Source organism: Trichechus manatus, unplaced genomic scaffold (genome assembly GCF_000243295.1).
Source record: "Trichechus manatus latirostris isolate Lorelei unplaced genomic scaffold, TriManLat1.0 scaffold00038, whole genome shotgun sequence".
Lineage (NCBI taxonomy): Eukaryota > Metazoa > Chordata > Mammalia > Sirenia > Trichechidae > Trichechus > Trichechus manatus.
In genome coordinates this window covers 7,769,743-7,790,912 of record NW_004443974.1, presented here as the reverse complement: position 1 = coordinate 7,790,912, position 21,170 = coordinate 7,769,743, and the positions used below count along the sequence as shown (strand labels likewise).

The window sequence follows — 21,170 nt, the reverse complement described above, 5'->3', positions numbered from 1 at the left end:
GCCTTCTTGGGAGCTAGGTAGTCACCCTCCAGTTTAAATGTGTAAGAGGGTCACCTGGCCTTGGCACCTGGAGCCCACAGTCACAAGGCAGCTGCCTGGGAAACAAGAAGGATGAAAGGGTGCAATTCCAGGTCAGAGGTTAAGGGACTCATGAAACTCACACTGCTCCTTGACACGAGCTAGGCCCTCAACTAGGTGCCCACCGGGATCAGAGGTCACAGTGTGATGGGTGGTGTGGCCAGGGCAGGGACTGCTTCCCTTGCATCTGCTACCTGGAAAATATAGGCAGTAGCAGCCCTGACACTGACAGGTGACACCGACATCTGCTGAGCGCTTACACTCAACGAACAATCCCAAGAGTGTCCTCTAAGTCCTCTCCCTGAATCCACCCAACAGCCACACACAGGCAACTGGTGTGACCTCACCAGGCTGCCTCAATAGCGCAGGGAGCTGGGGACAACTAGAAGGTGGTTGGGTGAGGTTTGTTGGGGGGCACTGCCTCCTCCTTGAGCCGAAAACGGAAAGGCTGCTCCCTCATCCTTTTCCCCCCTCTGGCCTCCCTGCCGCACCACAGTGAGGCCGCTTCCCCATTTCCATTCCCTCAACTCCGGCCAGGGGTGTTGACAGTTGCAGATACCTAAAAGGACAACCCAGACAATCCTTCACATCAGACCAGGGTTTAACGATCTCCCAAGTTCTTTCCCCTTTGTCGTCTTCTCTGACCCTCACAACAGCCCTGTGAGGTAGGCAGGGGCTGCTTCTCCCAGTCTACAAACGAGGCTCGGAGGAGGGAGGCAACATGGAGCCCAGACCAGTCCCCACAGCTCCTGCAGGTCTGCTGTGAACAGACATGTAGTCAGAGTATGGCCTGTGGGTCCCTTGCATCACTGGTCTGGCACAGGGCATGAGACGGCTCTGTCTGAAGGAACACTGGTTCTAGGCACCAGGAGCTCCCACCGCCTCTGATCATGGCCGTCCCCTGACTTCCAGCTGCAGCCAGGGCAGGGGCAGCCTTTGTAGGTGGGTGAAGACGTGGAGCTGGAGCCTTCGTGTCTGGCTAAGCCCTGGCCTGGCCTCCTGGAGAATGCCCAGCCTTGGGTTACCCCTGCCCCGGGGTTGTGAAGGTTGTCCCCCAAGGTGCAGCCGCTTCCTCCATGGGAATGCCTGCACCACTACACAGTTATGTACTCTCAAACACACACGAAAGATTTGGCCATGCCCACAAGCCCTGTCCAAAGCATTCACACAGTTATCTGCAGACTAACATGTTCGCAGACACTCAGCGCCACCCCAGGCGCACACACATGTGCCCCTCCCATGCACAGCCATACACCTGGTGAGTCGAAACCTGGCAGGTCAGACAGATGTCCAGACCCCGCCAGGCCCCACTCTGCTTCCCTGAGTTGCTCCCCATTTCCTCAGTCCTCAATGGAGCAGAGGCAGGGGCTGCCAGCAAAGGGGACATTTCCCCAGTGGGTGTCCTGAGCCTGCAGCAGCTGCCCGAGACCAGAAGAGGCAAGCCACTTCCCTGCAGGCTCCTTGGATCTCCAGGTAGAAATCACCAGCTGAGGACCCCACAGACGCCGGTGCCGGCAGCCAGGCCAGGCCTAGATGAGTCTCTCCTCAGGTGGCACCTTGAGGACACTGTCCATCTCCAGCCGGGCCCCGGCCACCTCCTGCTGGCTCGGGCTGTAGGTGCCCTCTGACTGGCGGCGCTTTCTGGCTGCCAGGATCCCTGAGAGGAGGCCCAGGAGGAGGAGGAGGAGGCAGGCGCAGGCTGCAGGCACCGCCACCTCCAGCAACGGGAACGGCTGTGGCAGAGGCAGGCCCTTCTGCAAGAGACAACAATGAGGCCTGAGACTGTGGCCTTCAGAGGAGAGAAGAAATGGGGGCATAAGGACTTTCTCAGAGAAAGAGCTTGGAGCAGGCTTCCCTGGGAGGTAGTGAGACACCTGGCACCAGGGGTACGCAAGCAGGTGCTAGGGGAGGGGGCATCTGTCAGAGCACACTGCCAAGGGTTCTGGCTAGAGGACAGAAAACAGACCTTCATTGAACACCGAGTACAAGCATTGTGCATGGGGTTCACATCCACCTCCCAACAGCCTGGTGAAATGGAGGTGAGCTCCACGGGGCAGATTCTTTCACTTTGTTCACAGCTGCATCCCACAGTGCCCAGAGCAGTGCACTCGATAACATTAGGTGAGTAAACAGGGTTTGCCCAGATTGCCTCAGACACGTGACCAGTGCGTTCGCAAGCCTTGACTAGAACCCTCCTCTTGTCAGCGAATGCCCAGGCCATCACCCTACAGCCTTGCACTCTCCGGAGGCCCTCTCCCCCACTGGGCTTCCTCTTCCCCACAATGAGCTCATCCAATCTGAGGCCAGAGGGACATAATCCCTCCCCCATCCCAGAAGGTGGTCTGATTTTTTGAAGTGTCTATGGACACCATGCTTAACCCCCAGGAAGAAGAGGCATTTCAAGCAGCATCTGGAGGCCTGGGCTGGGCAGGAGCAGGGACAGGCTGAGCCCAGCTGAGGTCAGAATCCACCAGGGCCCAACTCCCAAGGAGGCTGCTCCAACCCAGTCCCAGCCCATCAATTGGACTTGTCCCTGGGAGACTCAGACCAGGCTTTGGGGGTCCCAGCAAACTTCCCCATCCTCCTTCCTGTCTCCAGTCACAGTCGCCCAGGATGCCTCTATCAAAAGTGCTGTTGTTGTTGGGTGCTGGCTGTGGAGTCGATTTCTATTCATAGCGACCCCACATGACAGAGTAGAACTGCCCCATCGGGCTTTCTTGGCTGTAATCTTTACAAAAGCAGAGCACCAGGTCTTTCTCCTGAGGATCGAGGACTGGCTGGTTGTGTTCAAACCCTCAACCTTTTGGTTAGCAGCCAAGTGCTTTTCGGCCACCAGGGCTCCTTATCAAAGGTGCTACATGCCTGGAATTCTGAAGTCTCGGGATCACAGAATTCCAGGATTTCAGAGCCACAGGGTCTCAGACTCACCGGCCCTCCCTTTGTGGCTTCTCAGCCCACCTATGACCTGGGCCTGGGAAGGGGTCCCAAGACTGTAAGAAAAGGTTGTCCCAGCCATAAGTGGGTCCTCACCTGCCTCCACCCCTGGGCACTTCAGGGGAGCTGCAAAGCCATTTCCTCCCCCTGCTGGAGGAGGATGGCTGGGGGAGCCAGAGGCTATAAAAGTTCAACTTGAAAGGAAGCATTCCCCACAGTGGATTTTCGGATTTATGACCCAGGCTGCCAGCAGTCTGCAGAGATCGAGGCTCCTCCCCAGGCTTCCCTTCCCGCTGCCCCTCCTCCACTGGCACCCACTGTGGGCTTACTGCCCACTGGGCCTGTGAGTTCTACTGGCTCCTTGGAGGGGGCGAGAGGGGGGTTCAACAGCACAAGCGCCTGCTGGCTCCAACCCACCCCAGGCCCCTAGGCAGCTGAGCCTCCCTGGGGTGGGGGCTGCCTTCACACAGCCTGCCCTGGCTCAGAATCCTGGGCTCACTGAATCTTCCTACTCCAGAATCTTGGCTCAGAAAGCCCTGGAGATTATGGGCTCCCAGACTCACAAATCTAAATCCTAGAACTCCAGGACTCTGTGGGCCCTGAATCCTGGTCCCAGCTCAGAGTTGGCAGAGCCCACCTGCCCCCACTGCCCCATCCCATCCCTCTGGGCATTGTGGGGAAGCCTCTCCAGGAGCCTAATGCCCTGGATGAGGGATGGTGGGGGCCCCTGGGGCTCTCCCTAGAGTAGAAAATACATCCTGGGGGTGGGGGGCTTGGAAGGGGCCCGAGTCTCCTTTTCCTGTCACTCCCTGCCCCACAACAAGGTTAGTCCAGGGACAGTTCCACAGGTGCTGTACACATCCCCTTCCCTACAACATCACCTCTGTAAAGTCTAAGAAAGGCTACCATGAGGGACCCCCACCCCACCTTCTCTGACATCACTCACCACCACTTCGCAGAACTGGCCTGAGAAGGTGGCGCTGCAGGTACATTCATACTCCCCACCAGCTGCCCGGCAGGTGCCCCCATTCAAACAGGGATTGGCTTCACAGGGGAAGATGGGGATCTGACACCTGGGGAGAGAGCAGAAGTGGTGGGGCTGAGAAAACTGCTCCCCCTATAGCTGCCTCCTATCCCCAGCAGCTGCTCTAACTCCCCAACCCTCCTGTCCCCATGCACTGTTCCTGCCTGGCTGGGCCCTGCCAGGTGATCAAAACAGAATGTGATCAACATCATCCACCACCCTCCTTCGCCCCAGCGAAGTGACTGAGAATGACTCTCCATCAGATCACAGGGAGCCTGAGTAAAGACAGATTCCCACGGATGTAGGTTCTATCCATCTGAAGTAGGTTCAGAATCCAAACGTTTACTGTCTCCCCAGGGGGTCCTGATGCAGGCAGGCTGAGAATGGGGCTTTAAGAACACCACTGGGGCAACTACTTCCCAGGAGGTGTCTGCATAACAGAGGATGGTCTTGGAAACCCCAGAAGGAAAGAGCTCAAGTGGTAACTGTGGCTGGACTGTCTGGCACTGTGATGACAGGGAAGGATGAGAGCAGATAGCAAGGATCAAACCACACCCCCTTCCCCTGCTCTGGTTGGAGGGATCCAGGGTCCAGTGCTGACCAGTTCTCCATACTCACTGGCCCACCTCCCAGCTCCCTGACCCCCAGACCCACCTCTGGCCAGCAAAGCCCTCCTGGCAGCTGCAGTTGGCGCCCCAGGGCCCCGCCTCGCACCGTCCACCATTGAGGCAGGTGAAGTTCAGGCCGCATTCTTCTGGCAGGGCAGGCAACCTGAGGAAAAAGCACAGGGGCTGGAGCCAAGGCAGGTCCCTTGGGACCTGTCCCGCCCTGCCACCTCTCCCCCACTCCACTCCACTGTGACCTCAAGTGACCAAGGCTTAGCGGTCTCATCTGTGGAATTCAGAACCCTCTTCCTGTAAACCTTGATATCAGTCATCAGAGCTGTGTCTGAGGGCAGGAGGGATGGGACATTGGGCAGCTATTCCGCTGCTCCAGCCCAACCCCAACAGGTTGTACAACCTCTAGACAGGGGCTGTGAACTCTTCCAGTCTCAGAGTCCTTTGAGAAGCTGGTGAAATATAAGGATTCTCCTCAGAACAAAAGCATGGCCCTAAACATAAAACTTGGACCTGACATTCCGGGGGCAGTGGGAGTGGGTAGGAAGTCAGCCTCTGCCAGATAACCCTCCATAAGCTGTGCTTGGAAGGGAGGGGAGAGTCGAAGGGCAACATCGTCTGTCCAGCAGGCCGGACTAACGGACGTGTCCAAGGTCGGACCATCTCACTTCCGGTCAGGGATGAGTATCAATGCTGTGGCTCTGCAGAAGAGCCTCCAGGTTTTCCTCCAAGACTAATTCTGGGTCCCCTCCTGGGCAACAGCGTTGTTTATTTGATACTCAAATTTAACTGGGCGTCCTGTATTTTACCTGGCAACTCTAAGGGGCTGAGTTTCACAACTGTCCCTATTTCACAGATGAGGGCATGGAGGGTCAGTGAAGGGAAGCGACTCACCCACAGAACTAGCGAGTCCCAAGGACCACCGCTCCCAGGTTCCACCTCTCGGCGCCCCACCCCCGCCCCCGGTACCTGGGAAGAAAGCACAGGAAGTTCCCCAACCCCGCCCCGGGCACTCGCACCTGCAGCGCGGGCCCACGAAGCCGGGCGGGCAGCGGCACTCGAAGCGGCCGTCGGGGCGCGCTTGACAGCGGCCGCGGGCGCAGGGCGCCGAGCGACACGGGTCGGCGGGAACCTCGCAGCGCGGGCCTTCCCAGCCCGGGCCACAGGCGCAGGCGAAGGCGTCGAAGAGGTCGTGGCAGGTGCCACCGTGCAGGCAGGGCGTGGGGGTGCACAGGGGTGCCCCGCGGCAGCCGAGGCGCGGGGCGGACTGTCCAGGCCAGGCCGCGAAATGCTCTCCGGAGCTGGGCGCCGCGCCCGGCCTCGGGTGCGCCAGGGGCAGCGGGAGGCCGCCGAGCGCCACGCGGCCCAGGCAGCCGGTGAAGTTCTCCGCCAGGAGGACGCGCGCGGCGCCTGGGCCACGCAGGAAGTCCAAGTCTCCGGCCAGTCCGCGCAGCGCCACGGGTGTCGCCGCGTCGTCCAGCTGCAGCAGCCAGCGTGAGGCGGCGGCTGCCGGGCTCTCCATGGCTAGGCTCACGCGGTGCCAGGCGCCGTCGGCCACGGGCGGCCCGGGCGCAGACAGCACGGCGCCGGGCAGGTCTCGGCCACTGCGGACGCCGGCTGCCAGCGAGCCATTGCGCACCGCCAGCCAGACCGCGGCGTGGGCACCCGCGGCAGCGCTCAGCAGCCGGGCCTCGAGGTCGCGGGTACGGAAGGCCAGTGAGAGGCCACCGAAAGTGTACGCCTCTGACACGTTGTGCCCACTGAACTCGGCCGGGGGTCCCTCGAGGAACGTGGTCTCCGCCATACCTGTGGAGAGAGAAGATGTGGGGTGGGGGGGAGGTCTCCTGGAGGTGAAGCCGTGCCTTCTCCAGGGATGCACTCTCCCAAGCACATGAGTGATACCGGCCACAGCCCTTACTCCCCAGGCCCATCTTAGGGTGGGGGGTATCCACGTATCACCGGCCCAGACATCCAATTCTGGAATCCGCAGCGGGCCCCACCACACTCCTTCCACCCTTTCATGCATTCCCTACTTCCAGTAAGCCAGCTCCGGACCAGTGCTGGAAGGTCCAGATGTCTACCCTGCCCTCCAGGTCACAGGCCAGACAATAATAACCACTGCAAAATCTGCCCTTATTCCCCTCCCCAAAACCTCCTTATCTCATCACAGGGGATCACTAGTACATGCATTTTTAAAAATTCAGATCTGATTATGTCCCTCTTCTGCTTAAAACTTCCTGTGCTTGTGTTCAGCTGTTCTTATAGACCTCAGGGCCTTTGCATATGCTGTTCCTTCTCCCTGAAATATCCTCCCTTTATGCTGTGGCAGAGTTTTAATAGCCTTTGAAAGCCCAGCACATGCCCACCTCCTCCAGAAAACCTATGTCTCTCTGGATGCATGGCCCAGCCACACTGGGCTTGGGCTGCTAGAATCCCAGTCCACTGTCCGGCAGCCTATGAACCCCAAGGGCAGGGGCAGGATCTAACTCAGCTTGGGTACCCAGGGCACACACTCACAGACGAAGCCGTCAGGGACCTCCTCACACGTGGCAGGTGGGAGGCAGGGCTGACCAGGGCACCACAGCTGCTGGACACATGTGGGTCCCGTGAAGTTGGCAGGGCAGGCGCAATGGAAGTCGTTCCAGGTGACAAGGCATGTCCCACCATTGAGACAAGGGTTGGACTGCGGAAGAAGCAGGGCAAGTGTCAGCTCAGCCCTGAGGCTGGCATTGCCCCACTATAACCACCATCTTAGCAGTGATTCTTCACTGAGCACCTAGTATGAGCATCTGCTACAGACATTATTCCCTTACAAACAAGCAGGGAGGAAGTGGCTATCATCCCCATTTTACAGATAAGAAAACTGAGGTTCAGATAAGGGAAGCCACTTGCCTCAGTCATCCAGCCAGTAAACGGAGGAACCAGAGATTACACCCAGACTATTCAAATCCAAGGCTGGTGCTTTGTCCATGAACCCGCTCACTTTCCCTGTCCCCCAAGCAGTCCCTGCAGAAATTCAAGCAGCCTTCTGCTTGGTTCAGGGTGTCTGTCTCAGTCAGGACTGGGGACAGGGTTAAGGGACCAGCAGGGAGTAAGGGCAGTCGGCAGGAGAGGAGGCGAATGCAAATCCTGCTTGGATGCTATCTAGCAGGGGAACTTGGGGCAGGTCACTTGACCTCCTGAGCCTCAGTTCCTTACCAGTAAAAGGGCATGTTAAGCCTCAGTGATGTACAGTAGGTTCTCAGTAATGTATCGTAGGTCCTGGGAAAAGGCCCATTCCACCCACCCCATCCCTGGGTACTCACACTGCACGTGTCCTCGGAGACACAGCCCAGAGTGAGGTTCCGCGTCTGCCTGCTGCCCAACTTGCTGGGCTCACTTGAGTTCCCCAGTGACAGTGGGAAGAAGGGGAAGTGGAGGCCGTTGAGTTGCAGGTCCTGGAGGCAGCCTCGGAAGGGCCCACCCCAGGGCTGGGACTCAGCAGGGAGGAGCCCACCACCCACATGCACCTGCTGCCCCAGGCCCTGCAGTTGGTCAGGCCCGAGGCTGAGCGTCACCAGGTGGCGAAGCCCATCATCCCAGCGCCCAGGCAGCTCTAGGACAGGACTGCCCATTGCCTCGGCCTGAATCTGGCCCCCACTCAGGAACACCGTCAGGCCGACTGCCGAGTCATTGGCAAACTGGAGCAGCAGGCCGGCAGGCTCCCGAGTGCGGAGGAGGAAGGATATTGTGAGGTTGGGGCCTGGCAACTCGTGGAGCAGGAAGGAGGCAGAGCTCAGGGTGCCCCCCAAGCCAAAGGTGGCGGCAGGAACCTCTGCAGGGAAAGAAGGGACTAGGCATGAGGCCTGCGAGATGGGAGGAAGGTGCAGCCTCTGCTCTGGGACCCAGACTTCAGGTGCCCCTTCCCACCTGGCTCTCTCCTTACCATCAGTGCACCTGGGGCCACTATAAGGCCGGGGACAGTCACAACGGAAGTCAGTCCATAGGTCCACACAGGCCCCTCTGTGGGCACAAGGCAGAGGCTGGCACTGCTCACGGCGCTCGCAGCCCATGAGGACATTCTCACCAAGCTCTTCAGGCAGCAGGAGGTGCCCATCCACATGGACATCCTGGAGGCAGCCTGCAAAGGCCGCACCACCCAGCTGGATGGAGCGGAGCCCAGCAGGCGACGGGGCCACTGAAGATGTTGGAGCCAGGGCCACAGGACCAGAGACCACACAGAGCCGGGCAGGGCAGCCCTCATGCCAGAGCCGCAGCTCCAGGGTCTCAAGGTGGAGTGCCACTTCCACCCGGTGCCAGTGACTGTCATTTAGGGCCAGATCTGGCAGCCTCAGGATAAGCACAGTGATGCCATAGCTCCTGAGTGTGGCCTGAAGTGTGGCCTCCATCAGTGCCAGCTCCAAGCTGTACTGGGTGTCAGTGCTAGTGGCCAAGGCACCATCAGGCAGGGTGGTGCGAAACCGCAGTGCCAGACCCAGGGCACTGCCAGCTGGCACTGATGCCCACACAGGGCTCCCAGCTGCCACAGAGAAGGTGGTATTCTGCCCACAGAAAGGTCCATGGGTACCAGGTGGACAGTGGCAGGCATAACTGTGGACCCCAGACTCGAAGATGGGGATACAAGTGGTAGCCAGTGGGCAGGTGTGGCCCTGGCAGCCAGTGAGCTGCACAGAACAGTCATGCCCACCCCAGGGCTCTGGGCACCAGCAGATGTAGCCCGCCACGGTGTCATCGCAGATCCCACCATGGAGGCAGGGCTCCGACAGGCATTCGTCCACGTCCTCCTGACATGTCAGGCCTTCGGGAGAGACCAAGCTGAGGCTCAGCGCCCGGGACCAGAACCACAGTGTGGACCCACAGTTTTCATACCTCATGGGACAGGGACCTCAGCACCCATCCCAAAGGATTTTTCATGGTGCACGGAGTCCCCGGAGGCCAGAATCCAAGATGCTCCCTCCCCCTGCCATATTTGGCTAATCTTCATGCCCTGTAGATTCAACCCCCTAAACTGTCTCCAGTCCTCCCTTCTCTCCCGCCCCATGTCACCTATCTCGTCAGCTCTAGTGACCAAAGTCCAGCCTCTGGGTCACTGCCTTAAGAACTCCCCTCCCATCCATCTCTGCCAGCAGCTAGAGATCTATTTCTAAAGCATCACCTGCCCAGGTTCCTTTACTGCACAGGTCGAAGCACTTGCCCTGGCATTCGAGACCCCTCATAGGCTTAACCCTACTCCCTACAAACCAGGTTGAACCCCTGCTAAGAATTTGCATTTCTAGCAAGCTCTGTGCTAAAATGTTGCATTTCTGTCCCAGATATACTGAATCCGAATCTACATTTTTAACAAGATCTCCAGGTGATTCTTATTTAAAACTTCCTGGGAACTTGTTATAAATGCACGTTCTCAGTAGGGATTCAAACCAGACTGAACAAGTTTGAAGCCCTGCTACAAACCTTGAACTGCATTTCCTGGAAAGCTTTGCTTGTGCTGTTCTCTCAGCTTGAAATGTCTCACCCTCCCTCGTCCTGCCTCTCAAACTGCCATTCATCCTGCAAAGCCAAACCCAAAAATCTCTTCCCCTGGGAGACTTTCCCTGATTCCCAACCCCAACCCACTAGGTCACTCCCAGCCCCTTGCCCACCCCAGCCATAGTTCTCTAGAACATTATTCTGAAAGTATCTGTTCACTCCTCTGGGATCTCCTCCAGGGGCCTGAATTTGTGCTTGGTGCCCAGCAAAGGGACTGGCATGGATTTTGTGGATGGAATGATGGCACGGAGGAGCGAGTGCGAGGTGGATGTATACATCTGTGGCACTCCAAGTAGCCTCCAGGCTCTAACCCCTTCGTCCCTCTGCCCTGGGGTCCCCTGCACTGGCCATGAAGGGGCTATCTCATTCTTCCCTCCAGGAACTCCCACACCAGGTACTCTGGCCTCAGCTTGGGTCTCAGCCAGAGCCTCCAGAAAACAACCAAGACCAGCCCTGCACCCATATCAGAAAAACCCAGGCCCACAGAAGCCACCAGGATTTGAAGGCAGGCCCCTGTTAGCACACAGATACCACAGCCTTCTTCAGGGAACCTCCAATCACAACCCCAACCTCCCGCTACCCCAGGCCCCACTCCTCCATACCTGCCAGGAGCCACAGACCCCCCAGGAAGCTCCACAGAACCTGCAGCCCCATTGTGTTCTACACAGACAGGCCAAGAGTGGTGGGCGGGTGCCGAGGCTGGGGAGCAGAGCTCCCCGCCTGGCCCGGCTGCCTCCTTCAGACACAGCTCAGGAATGCCAGGCACCAGCTTCCCCCACGCTCAGCACGGCCCAAAGGGAGGAGGTGTGGACAGTGGCAAAGAGCCCAGCCCCACAGCCGGGGTCCCCCTCCTGGCCCCTGACCCTGATCTGCCCTCCCTGTCACCCATCAGCTGACCTTAGCTTGGGGATGAGCTGGGCTCCCACTGACGCTGGTGAACCTGGGGGGATGACAACCCCTCTCTAAGCCTCCATCGCCTCATCTGTAAGATGGGGAATTCAAACACACACCTCAGGGGGCTGTGGTGAGGAGGAAATAAGGAAATGCACTGAGGGTCTTTTCTGCGAAGGGCATACGTGGTGGGCCCACTGTGTGCCAGGTACCCGCATGGCCATTGCTCCCAGGACTGGAATCTTAGAGGATGGGCTTTCAGGGCCCCCAGGGGTGTGGTCACACCTTTCCCCATGTGCTGGGGACCCAAGGGTGGGGGAGGCTGAGCTCCAGCCTCTCCTGGGCGGGTGTGGGCGGGAGGGACAGTGGTGATCATACCTCCTTCTCCTGTGCCCAGGAAACCTGCCAGGAGAGGAGGCAGTGTGCCCGAGCAGGAATGTGGTGGTGTGGGGGAGGTGTCACATGCATTCCAGAGGGGCCAGGGACACTCAGTGAATGTGTGTGAACCCGTTGGGTTCACGAGCGTCCATGTGGAAGGGTTTCTGTGTGTCTGCACGTATACAAGGCAGGGAAGGCCTTGGTTCCCCCACCCAGTGGACCCCAACTCCCTCCCCAAAGGTCAAGCTCACCTTTCTACAGGAGCTAGCCCCAGCTCTCCATCACCCCCACCCTGTTTCCTCGGTCCTTGACTGCATTGCCTCTGTCCTGCCTGCAGCCCCCTTGGCTTTGGCCCAGCCCTCGGATGCCAGATGTCTAGGGTTTTCTTTGCCCTTCTCTCCACACATTCTACCTTGTCCTGTGGCCCCAGCTGCCAGGATTACGCTCCTTACCTACAGTTTCTAGCTCCAACCCAGGCCCCTCTCCTGGGCTCCAGGCCCTGGACCACCCTGGCTCCTGCCCTTGGATGCTCCACAGACACTAGACTCCACACGAACAAAACGGAACTCACTGTCCTCCCTTTAACAGCCACTCAAGGCAGAACCTCAGCCTAGTCTCTGATACCTCCTACTCACATACAGAATAACCCCAGGACCTGTAGTGTCCCTCCTAAATCTTTCTCAAACCTGTCAGCCCCTTCCTTTCCCACCTCCAAAACCTAGATGCCAGCTGAGCCTCCACCTGCTGTCACCTGGGGCTCTGCACCTGCCTCCCCACTGGTCTCCCTGCCCCCCATCAATCCAGCCACCACATGTCAGCCACAGGGAAACTTCTCACCACAGGTTCTGCCTCAGTGCCCACCCCAGCCTAGGCACCTGTGTAGCCATCCAGGCAGTGGCACTTGAAGCCATTGGGCAGGTCCTGGCAGCGGCCTCCAGCGATGCATGGCTGTGAGGCACACTCATCCACGTCCACACTGCAGTCGTCCCCTGCAAGAGGCCCAGCTGTGACTCCCGCCTGTTCTCTCAGAGCCAGACCGGAGCTGGAAGGGCCCATTTCAGAGATAGAGAGAGGGGCTGTACTCAGGCAGGCCAATACCTCTGCCAGGTCCCGGGATCCCTCCCCGTGCATCTGAACACTGGTGGACCTGCTTCCGTTAGGGAGGCTCACCCTCAAAGCCCGGCGGGCAACGGCACAGGAAGCCAGCGGCGTGGCGAAAGCTGAAGGCGCCCGGGAAGGCGGCCTGGGCGCCCCCGTAGAGGGCCGGCTCGGAGCGCTGCAAGCACTGGCCTCCATGCTGGCAGGGGCCTGCTGCACACTCGTCCTCATCCACCTCACACCTCTCGCCACTGTAGCCTGGGGAGCACACACGCTGGCATCAGGTCACCGGCCAGGCCAGCCCAAGGCCATACCAGCTTAGAACACCATCACCAACAGTGAGAGTGGGACGCACGGTGGGGAGGAAGGGTAGAAATGACCACAGCAGCCTTCATCGGCATCATGGTCATATGACCATTATTACTGTTATTACTGAGGACTCTGCATGTGCCAGGCCCCGTGCAAGTGCTTCGGACTTTACCACATTTACTCTCTTCACAACAACCCAGGAGCAGGTGCTCTGATTAGCCCTATTTTGCAGATCAGGAAACTGAGGCTTACAGAGGTTGCAGTTACTCCACTCGGCTCCACTCGGTCCACTAAGGGCACAGACCACATTCGCGCATGCGCACAGACGCACACCTGCCCCACAGGCCGAGGCCGTGCCCCGCCCCCTGCACGCCCACGCCCGCCGAAGCGCACGCGCGCGCGCGCACCTACCTGGCCAGCAGAGGCAGCGAAAGCTCCCGAGGCCTTCGAGGCAGGACGCGTTGTGCGCGCAGGGCGCCGAAGCGCACTCCAGCACCTCCTCCTCGCAGCGCGCGCCCTCGTAGCCCGTGTCCGCGCAGTCACATCGGAACCTGGGGCGGGGCCGCGCGACCAGGGCTGAGAGCGCGCCCGACTCTTCCTCTCCTACCACCTGGCCCCCCACCGTGGTCCAGCCTCTCCGCCTCAGGGCACCCGGCCCCCGGTCCCAGGCGGACCCCCGCCCTGCCGCTCGCTCACCCGTTGACCAGGTCGTGGCATACGCCCCCGTGCGCGCATGGCTGGCTCTGGCACTCATCGAGGTCCAGCTGGCAGCTGGCGCCCCCGTAGCCCGGCGCGCACACGCAGCGGTAGGAGCCCACGCCGTCCAGGCACGAACCCCCGTGCAGGCAGGGCACCGAGGCGCACTCGTCCACCTCGGTCTCGCAGGTCACGCCTGGACAGGGGCCGGAGACACAGAGCAAGAGAGATGAACACTTCTCAGAGGGAAAGCCAACAGTAAACTGTTCCAGATAGTTAGAAGGAGCTAAACGTGAGGATCTAAAGAGACAGACGTTAGTTCATTCATTCAGAGCAGGTGTTTCCTAACAATGACATTTCGGTAAAAACAAGACAGAAATCGCTGCCTTCGTGGAGCTCACAACAGCCTAGCCCAGGTCAATAACTACATAAATGAAGACTTAGTTTTCATTTTGATAAGCTCAACAAGGGAAAGTACAAGATCTTGTGAGAGCAAAAGCTGTGGTCCAGCCTGGGGAAGGATTGCAGCATTGATTGAGCCCCGCTTGGGTCAAGGGCATAATGCCCTAGGGCAGGGGAGCTGCAGAGAGGGTCAGGAGCTAAGGGAAGAGTGGAGGAGGTGAGACAGGGGTGGGAGATACTGGGGCCTTGGGAGCCAGGTACCAGAATTTGGGCTCGTCATAAAAGCTTCAAGCAGCTGAGTCAGGTAGTCCTACCTACAATTTAGAAGGGTTACCCTAGTGGCTTTGAGGAGGGTGTAGGGAAGTACCCCAGGTGTCATGGATTGAATTATATCCCCCCCAAAATGTGTGTATCAATTTGGCTGAGCCATGATTCCCAGTATTGTGTGGTTGTCCTCCATTTTGTCATTGTAATTTTATGTTAAAGAGGATTAGGGTGGGATTGTAACACCCTTACTAAGGTCACATCCCTGAACCAATGTAAAGGGAGTTTCCCTAGGGTGTGGCCTGCACCACCTTTTATCTCACAAGAGATGAAAGGGAAACAAGCAGAGAGTTGGGGACCTCATACCACCAAGAAAGCAGCATTGGGAGCAGAGTGCGTCCTTTGGACTTGGGGTCCCTGCACCTGAGAAGCTCTTCGACCAGGGGACGATTGATGACAAGGACTTTCCTCCAGAGCTGACAGAGAGAGAAAGCCTTCCCCTGGAGCTGATGCCCTGAATTTGGACTTGTAGCCTACTAGACTGTGAGAGAATAAATTTCTCTTTGTTAAAGCCATCCACTTGCGGTATTTCTATTATAGCAGCACTAGATAACTAAGATACCAGGGAAGAAGGGAATCCCCTGGGCAGGAGATGCTGAAGTATGGTAACCAACTTGTTCTGCTTTTGCCTGCACTGTCTTGGTTTTAAAACTGAAAGTCTTGCATCCCTCAGTCCTAGGTACAATGGGACAGTCAGGAGGCCCTCCCAGGGTCACATAGAGGCAGTAGAATCAGGGCTTGGAGATCTCCATCCGAGTGCATCCTGGAGCCCAAGTGTCAGTGTAGACTCCAGTGGGTCCTGCCCCTGCCCCCTCCTAAGATGGTTTAGTCAGGGGGTCAGGGGCCCAGCTGGCTCCAGCTGGAACATGCCCTTCTTCCCAGCTTAGTGAGCACAAAACACGGCCCCTCCCTCCTGTGACCCCTCACTCCTCCTGCCCCAGTCCCACTCCCACTATCCGTGCCAGGGTGAGCCAGGCCCAGGCCTCCTGGAATCCCAAACTCCCCCGCCAGGCCCAGAACAGAAGGAGGAGGAGAGAAATGAGTCACAGCAGATGCTACACCCACTCACATCCACAGCTAACCCAGAAAGAGCTAACCAAATCATTCGAGCACCACACATTCAGGTATGCGCACACCTGTTACATGCACACAAAAACATTTGGCACAAATGTATTCACAGAGCCTAGAGACCCGCAGGTACTGGCAGGCACACAGAGGCCTCTTTACAGACACGAAACACTTCTTCATACTAGGAGACACACAGACAAATGTGAACCACACTCACACAGACACACTGGTACATCCCGACACCTGTAAACCAAACCAGTTGCCGTCAAGTGAGTTCCAACTCATAGGGACCCTATAGTACAGAGTAGAACTGCCCCCATAGGGTTTCCAAGGAGCAGCTGGTGGATTCGAACTGCCGACCTTTTGGTTAGCAGCCATAGCGGTTAACCACTGTGCCACCAGAGCACCCATCCTGACACAGAGACACTCAAATAATGAGAAAGAGACATAGAACCAGTTTCCAAGATCCACTTTCATCAGCATACTGAGATTCACCTCTTCACCACACCCTAACCCCTAGCACCCAGTCCCCTGATCTGTAGCCATTCCTCTAGGGTGACCTCAAACTGCCCTCTACCCTCAGAGCAGGATTGTCTAAATTCAGGGTTTGCAGGAAACTCAAAGGTGTCTATACTGCAGTCTCCAGGCTATCCTAGGCCTAGCCTCACTCGCTGACGTGTCCATGTCCCCAGCCGCACTCACCTTCCAAACTTCAGGCCTAGAGGGAAGCAGCCCCAGTGTTTGTGCCTTGGAGCGTGTAAGGGACTGGGACAACGCTACACTCAGGAGGAGAGAACTAACGTTGACTTAGTGCCAGTCACTTTCCTGAGCACTTTTATATACATTATCCTGCTCTAGAGAAGCAGAGATCCCTGGGGGTATGTCTACATTACAATTTGAACAAGACCATCTATGTCTCTATGCTAAAGCTTTGGGGGATGCCCAGAGGGGAGGGGGCTACACGGCAATCTGAACCATATAGGGGTGTTCATACTCGAGAACCAGAAGGTGTCTACATTACAGCTTGACACAGGTAGGAGTGAGTAAATGCTAGAAATACTGGGAGAGTCTGGGGGTGTCCTCATGAAAGCCGAACCAGGTATATCTGCACTCCAGTCCCACTAGAGATGCCTGAGGGGTGTCTCCCGCCCGAGCGCCAAGCTGAACTCTGCAGAAGGGACTGAAATAATATTTCTCAAGTGCCTGTTACGTGCCAGACACCTGGCCAGCACTTACACATAGGTGCTGTCATCCAGATCTGCCAGGTTAGCCTGAGGAGCATCAACACTATAGCCAGACCAAGACAGTATACACTCTAGAGCTGCCAGGATGCCTGGGGGTGTCTCTACACTAAAGTCAAAGCTGATGGTATTGGCGTTATAGACAGAGCCCCTCCTGGGGCCGCAGGGACCATTACCTGTGTAGCCAAGGGGGCAGTGACACTCGTAGCGATCAGCCAGGTTGCGGCAGGTGGCCCCATGGTGGCAGGGCCAGGATGCACACTCATTGATGTCCAGCTCACAGCGTGGGCCCTGGAAACCCGGGACGCAGTAGCAGCGGAAGTCATTGGGATCTGGACCCTGGGGTACACACAGAGCACCGTGGTGGCATGGCTGGGTGGCACAGCCCTGGGGCTCTACGGGCCCACAGGTGTAGCCACCACTCTCCATAGCCAGGCATTCTGTCCCTGCAGCACACGGGTCTGAGGCACAGGCACTTGGGGTCTCCGACGACAGCGTTCCTGTAGAAAGAGGACACTGGCTGGTCAGGATGGACGGGCTGCAAGGACATTCCCCTCCCCACACTCACAGGACCATCCACAGACCCCAGAGCTGGAAAGCAGCATGGGCCTGCCTGCACTCAAAGGTGTGGACTGAGGTCGATGGCCAGGCCCCAGCAGCTGGACACATCTACACCCAGAACGGGGAAAGGTTTTAGGGGCGTCTACATCACAGAGACTCTGGGGTTGAGTCCCTGGGTGGTGCAAACAGTGAACGTACGCAGCTGCTAACCCAAAGTCTGGAGGTTCAAGTCAACCCAGAAGCACCTCAAAAGAAAGACCTGGTGATCTACTGCCAAAAAGTCAACCATTGAAAACCGTTTGGAGCACACAGTTCTACTCTGACACACATGGGTTCAGGAATGAGTCAGAATCGACTCGACGGCAATTGGCACATCACAGAGAGAGGTAGGAACAGCGATGCCTGCCTCCCAGGGCAGAATTCAGGGGCAGACACTCATTAACTGTGAGCTTTCTCCTCCACTCCCTCATCGCATCCCTGCAGTAACTATGACAGTCACCCATTTTACAAGAGAGCAAATAGAGGCTCAGAGGATCAAAGTGAAGACCCTTGCTTGAGATCACACGGCGAGTTAGTGGCTGGGACAGGCTGCAAGGTCAGTCCGGGTCATTTTAGCCCGAAGGGGCTCATCCTAGGTTCACCTTCTGCAGGGCCCACTCCCTCCCAGGAGGCCCAGCGGGTGAGGGAATCAGTCTGAAGGAGGAGGAGGCTCCTCCCACTCCCCCTCACATCTCCTGCTGGAGGTCTGGTAACTCCATCCCTGCGTGAAACTGGAGATGGGCCCGACCTCTGGAGGGTGGATGGAGGACTTCAAAGGCAGCCCCACTAACTCCCAACCCCTGTCTCCCACCCGCCCCGCCGCCCCCACTGCCGGCCCTGGCCTGGGGACTGCTCATAGAGGACCCTACCCCTTATTTTATGCCTCATTCACAGATGCTTGTGGTGGCCAGCCTGGCCTGAGGTCTTGGGATACAGCACACGTATCCAGATTTGCTGACTGAACACCTGGCTTCAGCCTCCGTGACTCCCCCACCCATCGGAGCTCCTCTGACAGGGGTCACTGACACAGAAGGGCGGGGAGGACTGGTTTAAAGGCTGAGAAAGCCAGTCTCCCTTCCTTCCCAAGTGCCCTGTCAATGTAATGGCAGGGTAAGAACTCGGACTTTGGAGTAAAAGAGCCCTGAGTTCAAATCCTAGCTCAGGAAATTGCTGGCTATGAGACCTTGGGCAAGTCATTTCTCCTTTCTGAGCCTCCGTTGCCCAATCTGAAAGGGGGGATGGTAATAGTACACGCCTCATAAACTAGTCGAAGGATTCAAAGCCTCACGTTCTATACTCAAGTGCACGCACGTTGAAGGAACTCAGTAATGGTGGTTGTGACTATTAATGGGGAGAGTGAGAGCTGTAAGCTGGAGACTCCCGCCCCCCACCTGAAGCTCCGAGAAGCTTCCCTCCCCCCTGTAGGTTGTCATCCAGACACTAACCAGGCCCCTGAACAGCTCCAGGCCCTGTGCCCTCCCCTCCCCCACTCTGGGGGTGAAGACCCCCAGATAAGGCTCAGCAGCCTCTCAGGCGTCATCCACATTCCACCAGGCAGGACTGCCCACTGGCCTGACCCCCACCCTTCCTAGCCAGGCCCAAGTAGGATGGGGGACAATGGGTCAGGGAGATACCGACAGACGGACCCAGGGAGAAAACTAGTGGTCCAGTCAGGCTCCTCTCCCACCCCCGGTGCCCATAGCACCTGGTACAGCTCAACGTGGGCTCACTCTTCTGATCCCAGACTGGGTGTCCCTAGCCATCACCCAGGGCCAGGCTCATGGTGGGGGTGGGGGCTCTGAAGCACTGTCAGATGAAGGTGGTCATCTCGGGCCCTGGGGTTCACAGAGTTTCTCTACCCACAGTTACCCTCCTCAGCTCATGGCATCCATCCCCAGCCTCCCTCCCAGGGCCTGGTCAGATGGGTGAGGGCAGGGGGCATCTGGCCCCTCTGAGTGGCTGAGCAGTTTAGAGCCTGGTCCTCCAGGGCTGTAGGTGTTCAGGGGTCAGAGTCAGGCAGCAGCCATGGTCTGGTGGGAGTGGCAGCGGTTGGAGAGCTCTCGGGAAAGGGCATTAGACAGACCTGGGTTGCACCTGGGGTGCTCACAGTGCCCACCTTGTGGGGTCGTTGTGAGGAGCCACCAAGGTGATATGGGTAGGCCCTGGCACCCAGGGAGCCCTCAGTGAGGGGCGGCTATGGCCATTATCACTGTGACTGTGGTTGGGATCAGGCTCAGCCCTCACCCCAGAGCCACTCAGGAGGAGTGGAGGAAGAGAACAGGCATTACAACTCCCATCTCCAAGGGCCCTGGCTGCTGGGTTCTGTACCAACAGGCTCCTTGTCTAATCAAGACAGGGCGCCACTCCTTATCTCTGTGAGCCAAGGGATGCCCACCCCAATCTGGTGGTTTGCTTGCCTCTCTTCAGACTACCCCCCAACTTAAAGGAGACAAGACTGGGCTGGGCAGACAGCACCTGGGGAAAGGACCCCAGGGGTAGGGGGAGGTGCTTAATCACCAACTGCCCACCCAGGACAGTGGGAGCAGACGGTCTGTCAGCTTAAGTGACAGAGCCACCGGAGACAGAGTCCAGCACGGGAGGAAGGCATTTCTGAAGTCAAAACCAGGCGTGGAGAGAGTGAGCTGCCCACCCAAAGAGGTATGCAGTATGCAGTAGCACTCAGAAGCCTGTATGCAAGGGATAACTGTCTTTCTTGTGTAGTCTCACCTTGGTGAAATTTACCTTATGAAGTGGATAGTGCTATTAATCCTTTCGCACATTTGAGGAAACTGCAGCTCAGAGCTGCAGCGACTTCTTAGTCCCACAGCCATTGAGGAGCTGGAATCCAAAGCCATATCCCACAGTTCCCGAGGTTCCACCTGAGGTTTTCCAGAACCATCTGGGGCTATATACTGATTCCTGGGCCACAGCCAGCCCTGGAAGCTCAGAACCATTGGGCCTGGGGCCAGAGAATCTGCACTGAAACACTCCCTGGGGAATTCCTTTTACATTGAGGTGAGGGAACCACTGACCTCTTGCTCTTCCAGAAGTGAGCAGAGGAGACTAGGCTGGCCCAGGTCAGGGAGGAGGAAAGGTGAAGAGGCGTGGGGTGTAGCGGGTAGCAGGGGAGAAGAGGGGCTGTGGGGGAGAGGCCAGGATAGGGGGTGGGGCCTGTTGCCAGGGCGACAAAGGGCCTGTGCTTATCTTTACAAATCCCTCCTGACCTCCTGGGCTGCCTGGCCGACCTGGCAGAGGAGGGATTAACGGACACCCGCCCCTCCCCTTCGACCTGCTGCCCTGCCCTGAGGAGGGCAGATGGATTATAATAACATAACAACCAGGAACAGATAGCCCAATAAGCAAGGTACCCACGGGCTTACTTGTGCTTACTTACTAATCTGTAGTGAAACCCATGCGAAATTGTGGTGAAACCCATGTGAAATTGTGCACTATAGATTAGTAAGTAAACACAATTAAGCCCCCATGCGAGCCTTGCTTACTGTAAGCTTGTATGTACCTTGCTTACTGGTTAATCCACCCCGATAACATTTACTGGGTGCATACCAGGTGCTCAGGGCTAGGCTACACACCTTTCATCTATGATTGTTATTGTTAGGTGCCATCGATTCAGACTCATAGCGACCCTGTGTACAACAGAACAAAACACTGCCTGGTCCTGCACCATTTTCACAATCGTTGCTGTGTTTGAGCTGATTGTTGTAGCCACTGTGTCAATCCATCTCATGGAGGGTCTTCCTCTTTTTCGATGACCCTCTACTTGGCCAAGCATGACGTCCTTCTTCGGGAACTGGTCCTTCCTAATAACATGTCCAAAGCACGTGAGACGAAGTCTTGCCATCCTCACTTCTAAGGAGCATTCTGGCTGTACTTCTTCCAAGACGGATTTGTTCATTCTTCTGGCAGTCCATGGTATATTCAATATTCTTCACCAACACCATAATTCAAAGGCATCAATTCTTCTTT

General features: G+C 57.4%; 1 protein-coding gene across 1 annotated transcript in view; it reads right to left on the bottom strand.

Annotated features, from left to right (window-relative positions):
* Positions 1-1,536: 1,536 nt before the first annotated feature.
* CRB2 (crumbs cell polarity complex component 2) overlaps positions 1,537-21,170 on the bottom strand; it is a 23,659-nt gene continuing 4,025 nt past the window's right edge. Inside the window, exons 2-13 of the mRNA XM_004375647.2 lie at positions 16,763-17,086; positions 13,552-13,747; positions 13,267-13,406; positions 12,619-12,804; positions 12,324-12,437; positions 8,579-9,451; positions 7,959-8,467; positions 7,171-7,336; positions 5,673-6,459; positions 4,691-4,807; positions 3,959-4,085; positions 1,537-1,832 (exon numbers count right to left, since the gene is read on the bottom strand). Of these exons, the coding sequence (XP_004375704.1) occupies positions 1,608-1,832; positions 3,959-4,085; positions 4,691-4,807; positions 5,673-6,459; positions 7,171-7,336; positions 7,959-8,467; positions 8,579-9,451; positions 12,324-12,437; positions 12,619-12,804; positions 13,267-13,406; positions 13,552-13,747; positions 16,763-17,086 (3,764 nt within the window). The 3' untranslated portion in view covers positions 1,537-1,607. The remainder of the gene's footprint in view (positions 1,833-3,958; positions 4,086-4,690; positions 4,808-5,672; positions 6,460-7,170; positions 7,337-7,958; positions 8,468-8,578; positions 9,452-12,323; positions 12,438-12,618; positions 12,805-13,266; positions 13,407-13,551; positions 13,748-16,762; positions 17,087-21,170) is intronic.